Source organism: Mercurialis annua, linkage group LG3 (genome assembly GCF_937616625.2).
Source record: "Mercurialis annua linkage group LG3, ddMerAnnu1.2, whole genome shotgun sequence".
In the NCBI taxonomy this organism is placed as follows: Eukaryota; Viridiplantae; Streptophyta; class Magnoliopsida; order Malpighiales; family Euphorbiaceae; genus Mercurialis; species Mercurialis annua.
This window is the reverse complement of record NC_065572.1, coordinates 65,523,819-65,539,384: the sequence shown is the minus strand read 5'-3', so window position 1 is coordinate 65,539,384 and position 15,566 is coordinate 65,523,819. Positions and strand designations below refer to the sequence as shown.

Here is a 15,566-nt window from a genome sequence, read left to right as displayed (position 1 = left end):
AAATATGATATAACAAGAGGAATAATGAACACATACAAATACAATTATTTAATTAAAAAGGAATATTTTATAAAATCCCAATTAATATTCTAAACCCTCCACTTAAATTCTAATCCGCCCTAGAACTTAGACTTGAACCCTTCCCCTATCTAAGTTGAAATACTTAGATAAACCTAATTAAATAATGTGGTGTTATTAAATAAATATAACCAATTATTAAATAGTGCATCAATTGGCGATTTTTTTAATTATCATTAAATATTATTTTTGAGTGATTAGTTTTATTTAATAACGTCATATTTCACCCAATTAATGAATAGTACATGGTGAACTAGATTCACCTAAAAGAATTCATCTATCAGAGACTCAGATCAGGGACCCAACATTATTTACCAAATTTATATATTAAAATTTACTAATATATAATAAAAATGCAATTTAAAATGTAACAATAAAATTAGTTATTGTATTCTAATATAATATACTCCATAATAATTTTTATTCAAGAATCAAACGAAACTAAATGTTGACATAATCCCATATAGAGTCACATGGACATAGCATGATAATAGCCACAATCAAGGTTTGTTTTGTATTGCTGAATCCACACTCTATGTCAGCTTTTTATGTTTTGATAATTCTTTTAGTGTAAAATTTAGGCTTAATTCCTTAAAAAAAACCCACCTTGTATTTGTTTTTCGTTTATACCCTGACCTTGTAAAAACACCATTTGTACTCAATTTTGAGTTTTTATGTTTCATCTCTACCCAAAAGCATTAAATTATACTCTTTTCATTTGAAAAAGAGTTTAAAACAATCCTTTATTTTTAACTTATATACTATTTAGATATTAATGTTATTAATAGTACAAAAATACCATTTTCTTCAAAAAATTAAAAATAATTTTAATTTTTTTAATTTTTTAAAAAATATTTCCGATTTTTTTTTAATTTTTTAATTTTTTATTTATTTTTTTAAAAAATGTGTCCGACAAAAAAATTTAAAATAATAAAAAAAATTATTATTTTATAAAATTAAAAAATTAATTAATTATTTGGATGTATTTGATTATTTTTTAAGTTTAAGGATTTATTTGTATTTTTAAAAATAGAAAAAAGCATGTTTTAAACTCTTTTCCAAATGAAAAGAGTACAATTTAATGCTTTTGGGTAGGGATGAAACATAAAAACTCAAAATTGGGTATAAATGGTGTTTTTACAAGGTCAGGGTATAAACGAAGAAAAAGTGCAAGGTGGGGGGTTTTTAAGAAATTAAGCCTAAAATTTACACTCTTCTGGTAATTTTACTTTAGCCATTACACTATGTTATAATTAAATTAAATATTTTAAAAGTAATTATAAAACATAAAAGTAACTGACCAAAAAATAGATTTATTATCTGCAAACTGATCGTGTATCACTAGTTTTTAGCTGTAGATTATGGCAAGAGAAGGCGCAAAAAGAAAATATTGACCACATTCAATTCAATATAATTTTGAAAAATAAACAAATTGATATAGTTCAATTCAGTTTGAACCCAACACCATTTTTTGGTTCAACCGAGTAACTCAACGTGATTTTGCATAAAATATCAGTCACAGTAAGTTACTAACCATCTCACAATAGCAAGAGAAAGTGTCTTTAAAAGGGTTGCATACAAAAATAACTTTAAAAAGAAACAGTTACACTATAAAAAACTAACAAGCCAAGATTGAATGCCTGCCTGAATGTAACCAATTAAAGTGAAAGAACAGATGGGAAAATGAAGGCAAAAATCAAAACCTTTTGCAAATGAATATCAAAAGTCACGCTCAGCCATAACAACATCAGAATAACCAACAAGATAGTTTAACAAACAGTTTTCTCTCTATGTCTGCTTCTATTCCAAAATACCAGTTCTCGTCATCATTATCGGAGACGGAAAATCACTCAAGCAGCAGCAACTATAATCCTTCCGGCAACTTGGTCAAGATCCCTCTGGCCACTAGATGTAATTTTTCTCCCACTGAGTTAACAAAGGGAAAAAAAGTTGTTATTTTCACAATTGCATTGCAATAATAAGTGACACATAATAAATCAGCTCTGATTTACAAAAACGATTAGCAATACTTGAAGAGTTTATTGCAAAATGAATTGTGAACTTTAGTGTGTTTTGCAATTTCACGAAATCTCAACTTGGGTATTTGAAAACACGAACTACTTTACTTACAATTTGGAATATTGGGCACTTTTCCGATAAAATAGGTGTGGACACCATATGACCGGAAAATTGCTCGGTACTCCAAATTACAAAAATTAGACAGTTCGTGTTTTACATTACCAAAGTTGAAAATTCATGTGAAAACTACAAAAAAACTCTAACTTGTTTAGCAATACCCTCATTTGAGAATTACAGAAAAACACTACTAACCCTTTAGAATCAAGGTCAAGGATGTTCATGGTCTGCAATTGCTGAAGAATGTGGCGTGCAATGGAACCACTACTCTTCCCAAAATGAGGCGGGCGACTTCCATTCCTCTTGCTCCCACCATAGATCCTCCTGAACGCGCCAACACCAAGACCGCCCCTCAAGTATATTTTCCTTGCCATCGAAGCTGCATTGCAAACTTGCAACTCAATTAGATCACACAGACACAATTTTCACCAAACTAGGTAAACAGTTTACGCCTTCACATAGACGTACCGGCCCTAATGTAGTACCAATCTGGGTCATAGGGAGCGAGCTCCTTCAACGTGCCCGTCTTCACTATATCGGTCCATGTAGGAAGCTCAATCTAACAAGCAGAAAAACATCTAACATAAATCACATAAAACACACAGATTCTATCCCAATTCATCAAATAAATACACAATAAAAATCTCAAATCAATTGCAATGCTAGGCAAATATTCAGCTAATTTACACTAAAATGAAGCGGATATAGAGATAATTCTTTTCTAATTAAAAAGTGCAGGGAATAAGAAAATGAAAAGACCTTGCCGGAGCGTTTGAGGTGAGCGGCGTACGCCTTGACGAAGTCGTGAGGAGAGACGTCTTTGACGGTTCTTGGTGTCTCCATTCTGCTTTTCCGATGAGAAAATTCGCCTTGCCGCGCAGCAGACACTTGAGAAGAGAGTGGCGATTCGATAATTAGGTTTTTAGAACCGGCCAGGGTTTTGTTGAGCCTGAGAATTTGATCTTTACCCTTGGAGTTTCTCTTAATTACGGTTTTGTCCTGTCTTAATTTAAAATCTGGATTGCTAAGTACCGCCCCTTTTTACTACCCACCGCCCTCACACTTTACCTTTTTGCCCTTTTTCCTATTTCTAAACAAAATTAAAACTTCTCAATCCATTCAAACTAAAACCATATTCTACGTGACTGTCCCCTTCAAGGGACTGTTTCCGACTGCGACCGGAAACGTCGCAGCCGGGTTTTTTTGTTAAAAAAAAATATAAAATTAATTTTTTTTTTTTTGTAATTTTAGTTATTTTAGAAACTTAATCGATTTAATATTTACTTAATATTAGTAGTATGACTTAATAATTTTTCGTACGGCTGAATCAGAATATGTAACCGAAAAAGACCGATCGCTGTAATTAATTTCGTCACCGCCAAAATTTTCTAAATGAATCTGCACAACATAAATAATTACGTTTAAAAATTTATAATTATCGACGTCCCTCCGTTTACAATTCGTTGGATAATAATTATCGACGTTCAGAAATAATTTTTTCCGGTTTTTTTTAAAAAAAGAAACATTTTTTTCTTAAAATCACTCGAAAAAAATCCCGGAGGACTTCCAATATGGATGTCCCTCCATATAGAGAGACGTCCCTCGGAGACGTCCCTCCCTTTGGAGGGATGTCCCTCTAGGATATCTCCGAGTAATTTAAAAAAAATATTATTTTTTTCGAAAAAATCGGAAAAATTTATTTCCGAACGTCGATAATTATTATCCGATGAATTGTAATCGTTGTCCGTCATTTTAATCAACTTTTTACGTATTTGTTCGAATGAGTTGAAAGAATTTTTTGGTTTTGGTTTTGCTAGAAGGACGAAAATGTCTTTTGTAGGGACGGTGTTAAATAAAAAGGGGCGGCGAATAGTAAAACCCTTTAAAATGGATGTGTGTGTCTGTATTCATGAACCGCTTTTGATAAACCGTAAATAAACCATTTCTCTACTGATGATAGTTCATAATTATTGCCAACCGTTGGATGATAACTAACTGGTTGATATACAGATCATTTATTTGTAGAATTTAATTAATTTTTTTTGATTAATTATTGTTATTGATACTAATGTAAAATTACTAAGGTTAAATTTTTAGAAGGGAATGAATAAATTATATGAAAATGAATATCATATTAATAAATTTTGATTTGAAAAAATAATAATTTAAACCTATTATAATTAATCTTAATTCTAGAAGGACTATAGTCTATAAATAAGAAGCTAATTTTAGTATAATTTATTTAAATTAAATTCAGTAAGCTATGTTTAAAAGTTAATAAAGCTAAAGTAACTATTAATACTTCCTCTATTTCTATTAAATTATTCATTTTTAATAAACCACACATATTAAAAAATTAATAAATTTCATATAAATGACAAAACAGAACCGTACATTAAAATATTACAATTTCATATATTAATAAATACTCTTTCTATTTCACTAATTAAATTCAAAAATAATAATATAAAAAAGTAAATTTATAATCTATGTATTTATACAATTGAGAGGATCAACGGAGTCCTCTATTTCAATCTTACCAATTATTAAAAAAAATTAATTTTTTTTATTTTTATCTTTATTACTATTAACTTCATTGTCAAATGAAACTTCATTTTCAATTGTATCAATTTGTGGAGAATTTATGTATTTTTTTATTCTTTTAATTTAACTTTTATAAAAAAATTATTTTATCGTAGAATAAATTTGAAATATAAAATTAATTGTGTTAATAGTTTTTTTAAGAACACGTATATATATAAACTTCTAATAATAGTTGGATGCGGAATGAAATATATTTATTGTATTCATAAATTAACGGCTTAATGGCAAAAAAAATCCAAACATTTTACGATTTGTTGCAATTTAAACCAAAACCTTTTAATTTTTGCAATAATAGCCAAATTGTATTTTTTTATTATAATAACATCTAAATTTGTACTTTTATGTGATTTTTTTGAGTTTTTTTGTCAATTTTTATACTTTTTAATATATTATTATATATTAAAAAATAATAATAGTCTAATATTTTAATTGAAAACAACAAGTTTGACCACCAATTTGGCTATTATTATAATAAAAAAATGCAGTTTGGCTTTTATTGTAAAAACTAAAAAATTTAGTTTAAATTGCTATCAATCGTAAAGGTTTGAATTTTTTTTACTATTAGACTTAAATTAACATACAATTCAATTAGTAATTTAGTAATAATAATGGTTGAGAAAGAGTAAATCCTTTTTAAAATTGTTTAGTACGTAACTTCTAATACTAGTTAGAATAAACTTCTGATAATAGCTGGATGTAGAATGAAAAATGTATTATTATATTCATAAATTAATATCTAACACAATCAATAACTACCGTAATTATAAGAGATTATCAGTCCAATTAGTAAATGATGGTTGAAGAAGTTTCTCTTATTTCATCCTTATCAAAAATTACCGTAATTTTAAGACATAAATACTTAGTGGTGTTTTAATAAGAGCAGGAGTATAGAATTCAGAAACCAGTTATCATTAGTAGTGTTTGATAAGGAGTATAAAATTTCGCAACAAATTATCATAATTATAAGACATTGTGAGTTTTTTTTTATATAATAAGACATTACGATTAATATTGTTTGATCAGGAGTATAATTATTTTTATAGATATTATTAATTTATATTTATTTTATATTATAATTTTATCTATCCATTGAATTTGTATATAATTTATAAATTTTTTAATCATTGGAGGATAATTATGTATGCCTATCTCCTCCTTCACACTTATAGAAATAGAATAGTTATAAATATAGATAGATAGAAGTTATATTTAGAATAAACTATGTTAAAGTTCATAAAGTATATAATAATTAACAGTATGGTATTTTTTATTTCAAAAGTCTATTTAATAGTCTTTTAATTTTTATTCTGTTAACCATTAAGTCTCTCCATTAATTTTTCACTTACTTCAAACGATTTCGTATCCCACCTTTAATTTTATGAACGATCTGGTCCCTCACTTTTAATTTTATTAAACAATTTGATCCTCGCTTTTAAACGATTAGTACCAAGTTTCAATCCGTTAAACGATTTGTTCTTTCAAATTAATAGAAGAATCTCTCAGTTAATGGAATTAAAACTGATGGACCATTAAGTAAATTTTTAAAATAAGGGCTATAAAACTGTTAATTATAATGAACAAAGGATCACTTTACCCCCTGAAGTTGGCACAAAATATCAAAAACGTCTAAATTAACAAACGGGATCACTTTTACCCTTAACTTGGCAAATTTGGTACAAAAAACCCCCTGCCCAATCTCACCTAAGAGAGTGAGATACACTCTCCGATTTTTTATGGTGGTTTCATTTTACCATGGTGGTTTTTGATAGAAAAAGGCTTAAAATGGTCCTATTTTTTTTTAAACATTTTAAATCAATACTTAATGATTAAAAAAAACAATTTCATCCCTTTAAACTTAAAATAACAAATTAGCCCTTCAATTTTGATTTTTTTACAAAATATATTTTTTAATTTATATAGATATGATTAATTTCATAAAATCAAAAATCGTAAAAAAAAATTATACACTTAATATTAAAATCGACCCCGGCGAAAAAAATTATGTTCTCAGGCGAGGAGGAGCTCGCCTGAGAAGAAGAGTTGCTGCCGGAGCAGCAGCTCCTCCGTTCTTGCTCGTCTCAGACGAGCAAGCTTGTGCTCATCTCAGAGGAGCAGATCTCGTCTTTAACGAGCACCACCTTGCTCGTCTCATACGAGCAAGGATCTGTTTGTCTCATACGAGCAGATCCTTGCTCATCTTAGACGAGCACCGACATGCTCGTCTGAGACGAGCAGTAGCAGGTTCCGGTGAGTAGGAGCTCCTCCTCGCCGGAATTTGTAAAAAAAGAAATTGATTTTTTTTCCAAAAAAAGTTCATAAAGACCCCTGATTTAATTAAGATTAATGAGTATTTAAGTATGATTAATGCGTATTTAATTAGGATTAATGAGTATTTAAGAAACCCACTTTCTAATTAAGATGCCACATCAGCATAGGGGTTTTTTTGACCCGGTTTTGCCAAGTTCAGGGTAAAAGTGATCCGGTTTTTCTACTTTGAACGTTTTTAATACTTTGTGCCAAGATGAAGGGATAAAGTGATCCTTTGTTTTAATTATAATATAACTCAGAGCCTCTAAGTAATTTGCTCTTATATTTATTAAGAATTCATTTATATGTATATTGGGATCAAACAAAATTAAAATTAAAATAAATTTGTATGCAAATTTATTACAATCACTTAAATTTATAAATAAATTTCAGTTGCACCCAATGAGTCAACTATAAATTTGGATCAAGGATCCTTAATTTAAAATTAATTTTTTGAAAGGAATTTGTAAGTAAATTAAACACATAACTAGTGTAAAGTCAAAAATAATTTTACTAAAAAGTAATGAAGTTTTATTCTTTTGAGAAAAAAAATTAATGAAGTTTAGTTACATTTTAGAACGTGTGTTTAGTATTTTCTATAAAATTATTTGATAGTCAAATTCTTATTAATTTTAAAAGATCAGACTGAAATTAGATTATCCAGGTAAGCCAAAACTTCATGCAGAACACGCATATGAATATAACTACAAAATAGAAACTTATACAGATAACAGAAAAATGAACTAAATATATATTTTTTGTCTTAAAACTAGAACAGCATTTACTAGAAAGTCAAGCAATCCCTGATCTTTCGATAATAATTTCAAATTGTTCAAGATTTTCTCAAAGAATATAAATAAAATCACAACACAATATTTTAAGATGGAACCGGTAGCCACCGGTTCAAAATTTACCAGATTGAACCGGTTTAAATTAATTTAATCAGTTTAATCATTGATAGAACCGTTTGAGTAAATATTAGCATATTTATGAGATTCTTTTAGACAATGATAAATATACTTAGACTTTATTTATGAGCTTTGATTGTTTAAAATAAATAAATAAATGAATTAATATTAATGAAGCACAAAAACTCTAAAAAAGTTATTTTTCATTTTTTAAACATTTCGGTATCCAAAATTCTCAAGAACTTGTATGATACGTTTTGGGATTGTGTCGATAAAAGAAAAAATTTAGGCATTCGTTTATATAAAAAAATATATAACATTTACAACAAATAAAAATAATTAATTAGCTACCCATAAATTTTATTACTCAGATCCGATGACAAATATTATCTTACTTTTTATTGACTTATATTATATTTATATAATTTGTAGATAATTTATTATTTATATAATTTGTAAAAATAATGTTTCTAGGGTATCCGTTTCACGTCATTTTTTTTCCATTTCCGTTTTCGTTTGACTTATAATATAACCTAGCTAATTCACAAAAACCGATATGTTTAACGCTTGACCAATTCAATGATTGAATGGTTCATACAATTCTTCTCGGTTCAACGTGATAAACCATAACCAGATTTGGTCGAATTGGTTGAACCGGTCGGTCTGACCCGGTTCTTAATACACTCATCAATATTGTGGTTTAGAATTCCATTAAGCTAAGGATTCCTATTATATCTCTGGAAGTAATATTAAAATTTAGACAGAGTGGAGAAAACAAAGTCAAATTCTTTGTTCACACTTGGTATAAGTGTTATACTGGAATCCAATAACCAATAGGATATTTTTGTTGTACCGTACTTTGTGTCTATAAATATACACAACACAAAGATCACAAATTAAATTTTCCTATTCAATTTAGGATTCAATTGACCTAATGGCTGTCCAAAATTGTATTCTTTCAAAAATGCCACCAGGCTACAAATTTTTACCTACTGATGAAGAGTTAATAACTCATTATTTGATGAACAAAGTTTCTGATCATGAGTCTCTTCCTCCTCATGATTTTCAAGAAATTGAGGACAATGAACTCCATAGCAAGCCTCCATGCAATCTTGGTAATTTTATCTAGGTCTGAAATATTTTTCCATATTTAATTTATATTAGTTTCATTATTAAAATAGAAAGATAATTATTTTTGTGTAATTTCAGTGAAGTATTCGTGCGGAGAAAGAGAGTGGTACTTCTTTATTCACATAGGCGAAGAGGAGTTTGTCGACGACGAAGGAAATAAAAGATCGTCGATTAGAATTGTTGGAGAGGGATTAGGGTTTTGGAGAGCAAACGGGCAAGAACAACCTATTTTTAATTGTGATGGGGATGTGTTTGCATTCAAAATCCAGTTTACTTATTTTTCAGGAAATTCTCCAAAAGATGCTAGAAAAACACATTGGAGGATGGATATTTATCGATTACCTAGTGGTCAATTTCACAGAGAAAATTGCAATTGCAAGGTGATTAAATCAAATTAGTGGTAATTGTACATAATTATAATGATATAATAATTGACTTTTTTTATTGTTATTTGTAACATTTAATTTATGTTTGTATATAGTTTTGCTGATATTTTACAAATGAAAATTGTGTGCAGGGAAAGGAGTGGGTACTAGGAAGGCTTAAAAGAGGAATGAGCTACAAGAACTATTTCTAATTTCTTTTTTTTTTCTATCGCAAACAATTTCTAAATTTCGCAAAACTACATCTAAATTTCTTAAACACTCGTGTTAATTTTTTAGCATCATAGACACGAGTTTGTTGCTATTTATTATTATTAGTAGTACAGTTATCAATTCATATAATTCCATATTGAAATTAATAGTTTACAAGAATTTCATTTTTGGTCTTCAAGAGTACAATTTTTGTTATTTTTTTATTCAAATACAATTTACTAATTGATCAGGAAAAGAGGAAACATTCTCAATAATTATATAATCAATACGATCAATAGGCGGGTTTAAGAGTAGGTTAAAAATATTTATATGACAGCGAAAATTTATGTGATTATCCGACGTGCCCATTAACGTCGCACCCTATCCTTCTTAGCCCTTGTACCATTGGGTTTAGTCACTGCCTGAAGTTCCAACAGTGTGTTCTAGCTAGTGTCAAGAATTCTGCCACACTCCACTTCCACTACTCCCCCAAAACATAACTAATTACAAGCGGATCAAATATACCGCTCAATATCCTCAGCATTTCAACTCAAGCCGTGTCCAATACGAAAGAGCTTGCAAACCAGTAACCGCAGACCCAAGGCCAGTTGGACAGTCCTTAAATACGTGATCCATTATTTTCAATTCGCTGCACTGCTGACACAAACCGTCTCCATGTCCAGTCCTCCATAAGATGGCACTTTGCTCGAAATACTATTGCTAGAGCACTCGCCACACAAAGTGTTTGAATTTCAGAGGAACTTCAAGACGCCAAACTTGATTCCATGAGAACATGTTGCAGATGATATTCAGAGGAGCTAGAAGTGCTAGCCTTCGAGAGCTTCGTTACAGCGAGGTAGTAGGCTGCCTTGATAGAGAAGAAACCATTCTTAGAGTAATGCCACATTAACAAATCACAGTGACTCGAGTTTTGCCACAACAGTTTCTTTATTTGACCAGTGTCAAACTCACTGTACACTTCATCAATAATATGAGTAACCCAACCTTCCCATTAGCACTAACGAGGTCACAAACACTCAAATTCATCGACCTCCGTTATTGCGAGGAAGCCATAGATCCTTGAAAACCGGAACTCATGTTCAATTCCTATCTTCCACCTCATCATCTTTTTGAATAACAGGATAGCTCCATGCACACTACTCCAGGTGCAACTTGTACTTGGTGCAAGCTTAGCTTTCAAGAGATTGTTGAGGAAAGTATTTGGCTTTTAGAATCCTTATTGTCAATGAGGTTTCGTCATATATCATGCAACATCCTCACTTGGCTAACATAACATTGTTAAAGCACTTGATGTTTTTGAGATCCAAACCTCTGTTATCTTTTTGCCATACACAACTTTTCCCAACTGAGTGACCTAACTCGTTCCTTTCCTCAGTCCCCACAGTTCCACTAGAAACTAGACAATAAGCTCTGAATTTCCTTAACGATGGCGATCAGAATCTTAAATGCGGTCGTTGTAGGAATCGCTTGCATGACTGATAATAGAAGAACCTCTTTTACCGCCTTTGAAAGATGTAATTTCTCTTTCCATCAGAACATTTTTTCCAGAATCATTCATTAAGATGTTGGACATCTCTCTTTTCTAGATCTCCCCACTAGGCTCCAGCAATCAATCTATTGCTCACATTACTTACATTTCTACTGAAAGTAATTGTTGTTTTTATCAAAGTTGATCACCTAATCGGACACATTCTTGTAGCATTTGATAACATGTTATATTTCTAACCCTCTCTGTCAACTCTGGCAAAAATGACCGAATCATCTGCAAAAAAAAAAGTAATACCTCTGGCTCATTTCGACCAACTGTGATACGATGTAATTTCTGATTCTAAACTTCATTATATATCAAACCTGGAAAAGCCTCCGCACACATGATATATATAAATGAAGATAGGGGAGGAATCGGTCCCGAGGGCGCTCGTTGATCATAACCGAATATGAAATCGATGATAAGCATTTCATGATTAAATTCCTGAACTGAATAGGAAAAACAAAATTTTTCCATCACTGCATCTATAGATCTCCAATTTAATCAGTCATACGCCTTGCTCAAATAGAACTTCAAAGCTATGAAGCTACTCTTGGCCTTTCTCTTTCTATGCATATAGTGAAAACATACAGTGCCATAGAATCACTGCTCAGACCTAAATTCGCCAAGCAACTTCCATTCCTCTCGCTCCCACCATAAATCCTCCTGAATGAACACCAACACTAAGACCACCCCTCAAGTATAAGTTGCATTGCAACTTTTTCAAACTAAGACACGGGGCAACAGGCCAAAAAACAAACTCACAGCCTAACCATTCTAGGGGAATACCCTGCCAGTCCTGCTGCAATAAGCTAAAAACACAATTTGGATTAGCAGTAACCTCATGAAACCCAGCTGACACGGACGATCCTAGATTAGCACGCATATCTGCACAACGGTTGCTTTCTCGGTAAACATGGACAACTTCGACATGCCAATTTAGCTTGAGCTGAAAAATACGATGGAGAATCTGACGAAGACCATTAATCCTCCCATTGCGCTTACTGAAATTTGTGACCACACTTTGATTATCAATTTCTAGAATCACCCTACAGAAGCCTTTTGCCAACAAAAACTAAGACCATGAAAAACTCTAAGCAGATTAGCTGCAAACCCACCTAGCCAGGAGCTTTCACTATCCCGAATTAAACCTCCTGCAGCAATTCGGTTAGTTGATTTCTCACGAGCTCCATCAGTATTAAGCTTCACCTAACCCCTCATAGGCACATACTCCAAATGAACTTTGACCAATTCAATTCAGACTATAGCATATATTTCAAACTTATTCTTTTATTTGCTGTAAATTATCGATTCAGTTCGAGATTGTCAACATAAGTTACATCAAAAACACAAGAGACGCTGTACATTTATTACAATTCCCAAATTTTAAACCAAATTACAGCATAATTCATAAAAAAAATTGAAACCTCGCATCAACTGCAATGCTAAATAAATATTCAGCTAATTAACAATCAAGTCATGCGAGCATAATGATAAGTTTAAAAAGTGTAGAAAATAAGAAAAGGAAAATACCTCGCCGGAGAGTTTGAGGTCAGCGGCGGCGTAGTGACGAAGATGCGCGCGGAAACCTGTCAGGGTTTTGTATCATTAAATAAAAAAAAGCTTTGTTGAGCACAAAAATTATGTCTCAAACCCTCATAATTTCTCTAAATTACGTTTATATCCAACCTTAGTTTTTTTTTTAAAATTTATAAACTATCCAAGATAAAACCATAATTCTATTCTATGGATAGTGATATGTTAATGTTAAAATTATATGAAAAATATTATTATTTTTAATATTCATTTTTATGTTATAATAAGTTGAATCATATTGAATAATATTTAATAAAATAATTTAAAATTACAAAATAAGAAAAATAATAAAAGTTATTTATACACAAATAATCTAAAAATATTTCACTGAGTTAATTAAAGCTATTATAATATAAATTTTTGTTTATATAATTTAGGTTTAACCTATCTCAAGGTTCTGTATTTTCATTTTTTTATTTCGTCTTTATGTAGTTTTTTGTTTTTTACTTAATCTCTATACTTTTAAAAATAATTTTATAAAATCTTTTTATTTTTTTACTTGACCCTTGCACTTTCAAAAACAATTAACTCGATCCCTCACACTTTCGTACTTTTATTAATAAAATAAATTTTTAAAATTATTTTCGAAAGTACATGAATTAAGTAAAGAAATTAAATCGTCTAAGGACGAAATAAAGAAAAAATTAAAAGTATATGAACCTTAAGAGTTAAGATAGATTCTGCCTATAATTTATATGAGATTATATCTTATAAAATAATAAATTTAGTACTAGTATTTTGACTAAACATTTAATAAAGTTAAATAAGTCATTTTCTAAGAATACAATTTTAAAATGAGAAAAGCACATCATTCGTCATCTTTCAATACTATTTATACAAATTGCATTTTATATTTGACAATTTTAACATTTTTTACTTTTTATTTATAATAAACTACATTAGAAAAACACCACAAAACATAAAAAAGTTACACCCCAGAGTCCAATGATCGATCGATAAAATTTCAACTTAAAAATATTCGACTGACGATGGTCAACAGACAGTAAACATACAGTCAACACACGATATGCTAAATGTTGACTAGTGGACTAATAATTTTTATTGACGGTTAAATATGACTTTTTAAAGTATTTATTTGGTGTATCTTACAAGGGTTTTTTTTGGTGTTTTTAGTGTAATTTTTTGGTAATTTTTAAGAGTATCTTAAGAATTTTCAGGTGCTCTTAATATATTTTGACATTTTATTTTGAAAGTAAACCAAAAGTAAGACTTAAGTGGCAATATGCCCCCTAAACTTGTAAGCAATGTACAATTAACACATAAATTAACTTGGTGGGTAAATCAGTACACGAACTTGGTGATTATGGGCAATTTGCCCCATTTTGGCAATTTACCTCTTTAATTTGTAAGTTAATTGTATCTTAAACTGGCAATTTGCCCCCTAAACTTGTAAGTTAATTTGTCAAAATGGGCTAATTGCTCATAATCACCAAGTTCGTGTATTGATTTGCCAATAAAGTTAATTTATGTGTTAATTGCCCATTGCTTACAAGTTGAAAGGGTAAATTGCTACTTAAGTCCCAAAAGTAATATTGAAACGTAAATCGAAAGTAAACTCTAAAAATTTGGCTTAATTCCAGTGTAATCTTTTTTTAATCAAGTATCTTTTTTTTTTGATAAATAATCAATCTTTTATAAATATATTTTTTCCAATATTATTAAAAAATTTATTTTCTTGTGTAATTTTGTTTCAGTATATAAGTTAGTTGTTTGAAATAACAAGCTCAAATTTAACTTCGAAACAACTTAATAAATATCCACTTAATCATATAAAAATAATTTGTATATCAATAAAATAGGTTACCGTTTTCACAATAAGAAATTGTGATGCTAAGCAAAAAATTTGATATGTAAATTCTCTTTTAGATTATTTGGTTGAAAATGATACAATTTAAAGGTCCTTAGATTTAGAAGAAATTGTTGCCAATATCATCGAAATCTTACTGATAAAGCTCAACACTTTTGGAGTTACCCAAAACATAAAAAACACACTATAGAACTTTTTTGTTTTGTTTTTTTATGAATACACACCATAGAACTTATGCCATAACATAAGGAAAACTAAATATGAAATATTAACTAATTTAATTTAAAAGAATAAACAAGTAAAAATAAAATCTTACTTTAATAAAGTAGTAGACTAAAATACATTTAGTTTAAAAAATTTATGTATTTTTTATTTATTATTAAAAATTTATCTATAGATGGTTTACTTATCGAAACTTTTCCAGTTTATAAGTTTTTTTTTGTTTATGGCCAAAATTTCAAAATCATATATTTTAGTTAATTTTTCACCTTCAATAGTAGTTTGTTTAAAGGTTTAATGGTAAAAAAAAATAAACCTTTTAGATTTGTTGCAATTTAATCTAAATTCTTAATTTTTATAATAACAAACAAATTTTATTGTTATAATGATATCCAAATTGCATATTTTAAGCGAAAGATTTTGAGTTTTTTCCCACTTCTGGCTTTTAATATATTATTATTTATTAAAAATAATAATAGTCAAATTAAAAATAACAAATTTCGTCACCAATTTGAATATTATTGTAATAGAAAAATGAAATTTAAGTTTTATTGCAAAATTTAAAAGTTTTGAATTAAATTGAACAAGTTGTAAGGTTTGGATTTTTTTTGTTATTAGGCCTTGTTTAAGTTGGA

The 15,566-nt window shown here is 29.4% G+C and overlaps 2 protein-coding genes and 1 long non-coding RNA gene across 3 annotated transcripts; 1 reads left to right on the top strand and 2 right to left on the bottom strand.

Moving 5' to 3' along the window:
* Positions 1-1,762: 1,762 nt before the first annotated feature.
* LOC126675495 (40S ribosomal protein S19-3) lies at positions 1,763-3,141 on the bottom strand. The gene is made up of 4 exons (XM_050370140.2): positions 2,974-3,141; positions 2,683-2,773; positions 2,410-2,593; positions 1,763-2,004 (listed from the first exon to the last, which is right to left on the bottom strand). The coding sequence occupies exons 1-4, from the start codon at positions 3,055-3,057 to the stop codon at positions 1,929-1,931; spliced, it is 435 nt and encodes a 144-aa protein (XP_050226097.1). The 5' UTR covers positions 3,058-3,141; the 3' UTR covers positions 1,763-1,928.
* A 5,811-nt stretch (positions 3,142-8,952) lies between these two features.
* On the top strand, positions 8,953-9,888 carry LOC126674390 (NAC transcription factor 25-like). The gene is made up of 3 exons (XM_050368837.2): positions 8,953-9,148; positions 9,243-9,544; positions 9,682-9,888. The coding sequence occupies exons 1-3, from the start codon at positions 8,968-8,970 to the stop codon at positions 9,739-9,741; spliced, it is 543 nt and encodes a 180-aa protein (XP_050224794.1). The 5' UTR covers positions 8,953-8,967; the 3' UTR covers positions 9,742-9,888.
* A 94-nt stretch (positions 9,889-9,982) lies between these two features.
* Positions 9,983-12,905, bottom strand: LOC126674391 (uncharacterized). Its single transcript, XR_007639522.2, has 2 exons — positions 12,822-12,905; positions 9,983-12,585 (listed from the first exon to the last, which is right to left on the bottom strand). It is a non-coding gene; the product is annotated as an uncharacterized LOC126674391 (long non-coding RNA).
* Between the last annotated feature and the right edge of the window lie 2,661 nt (positions 12,906-15,566).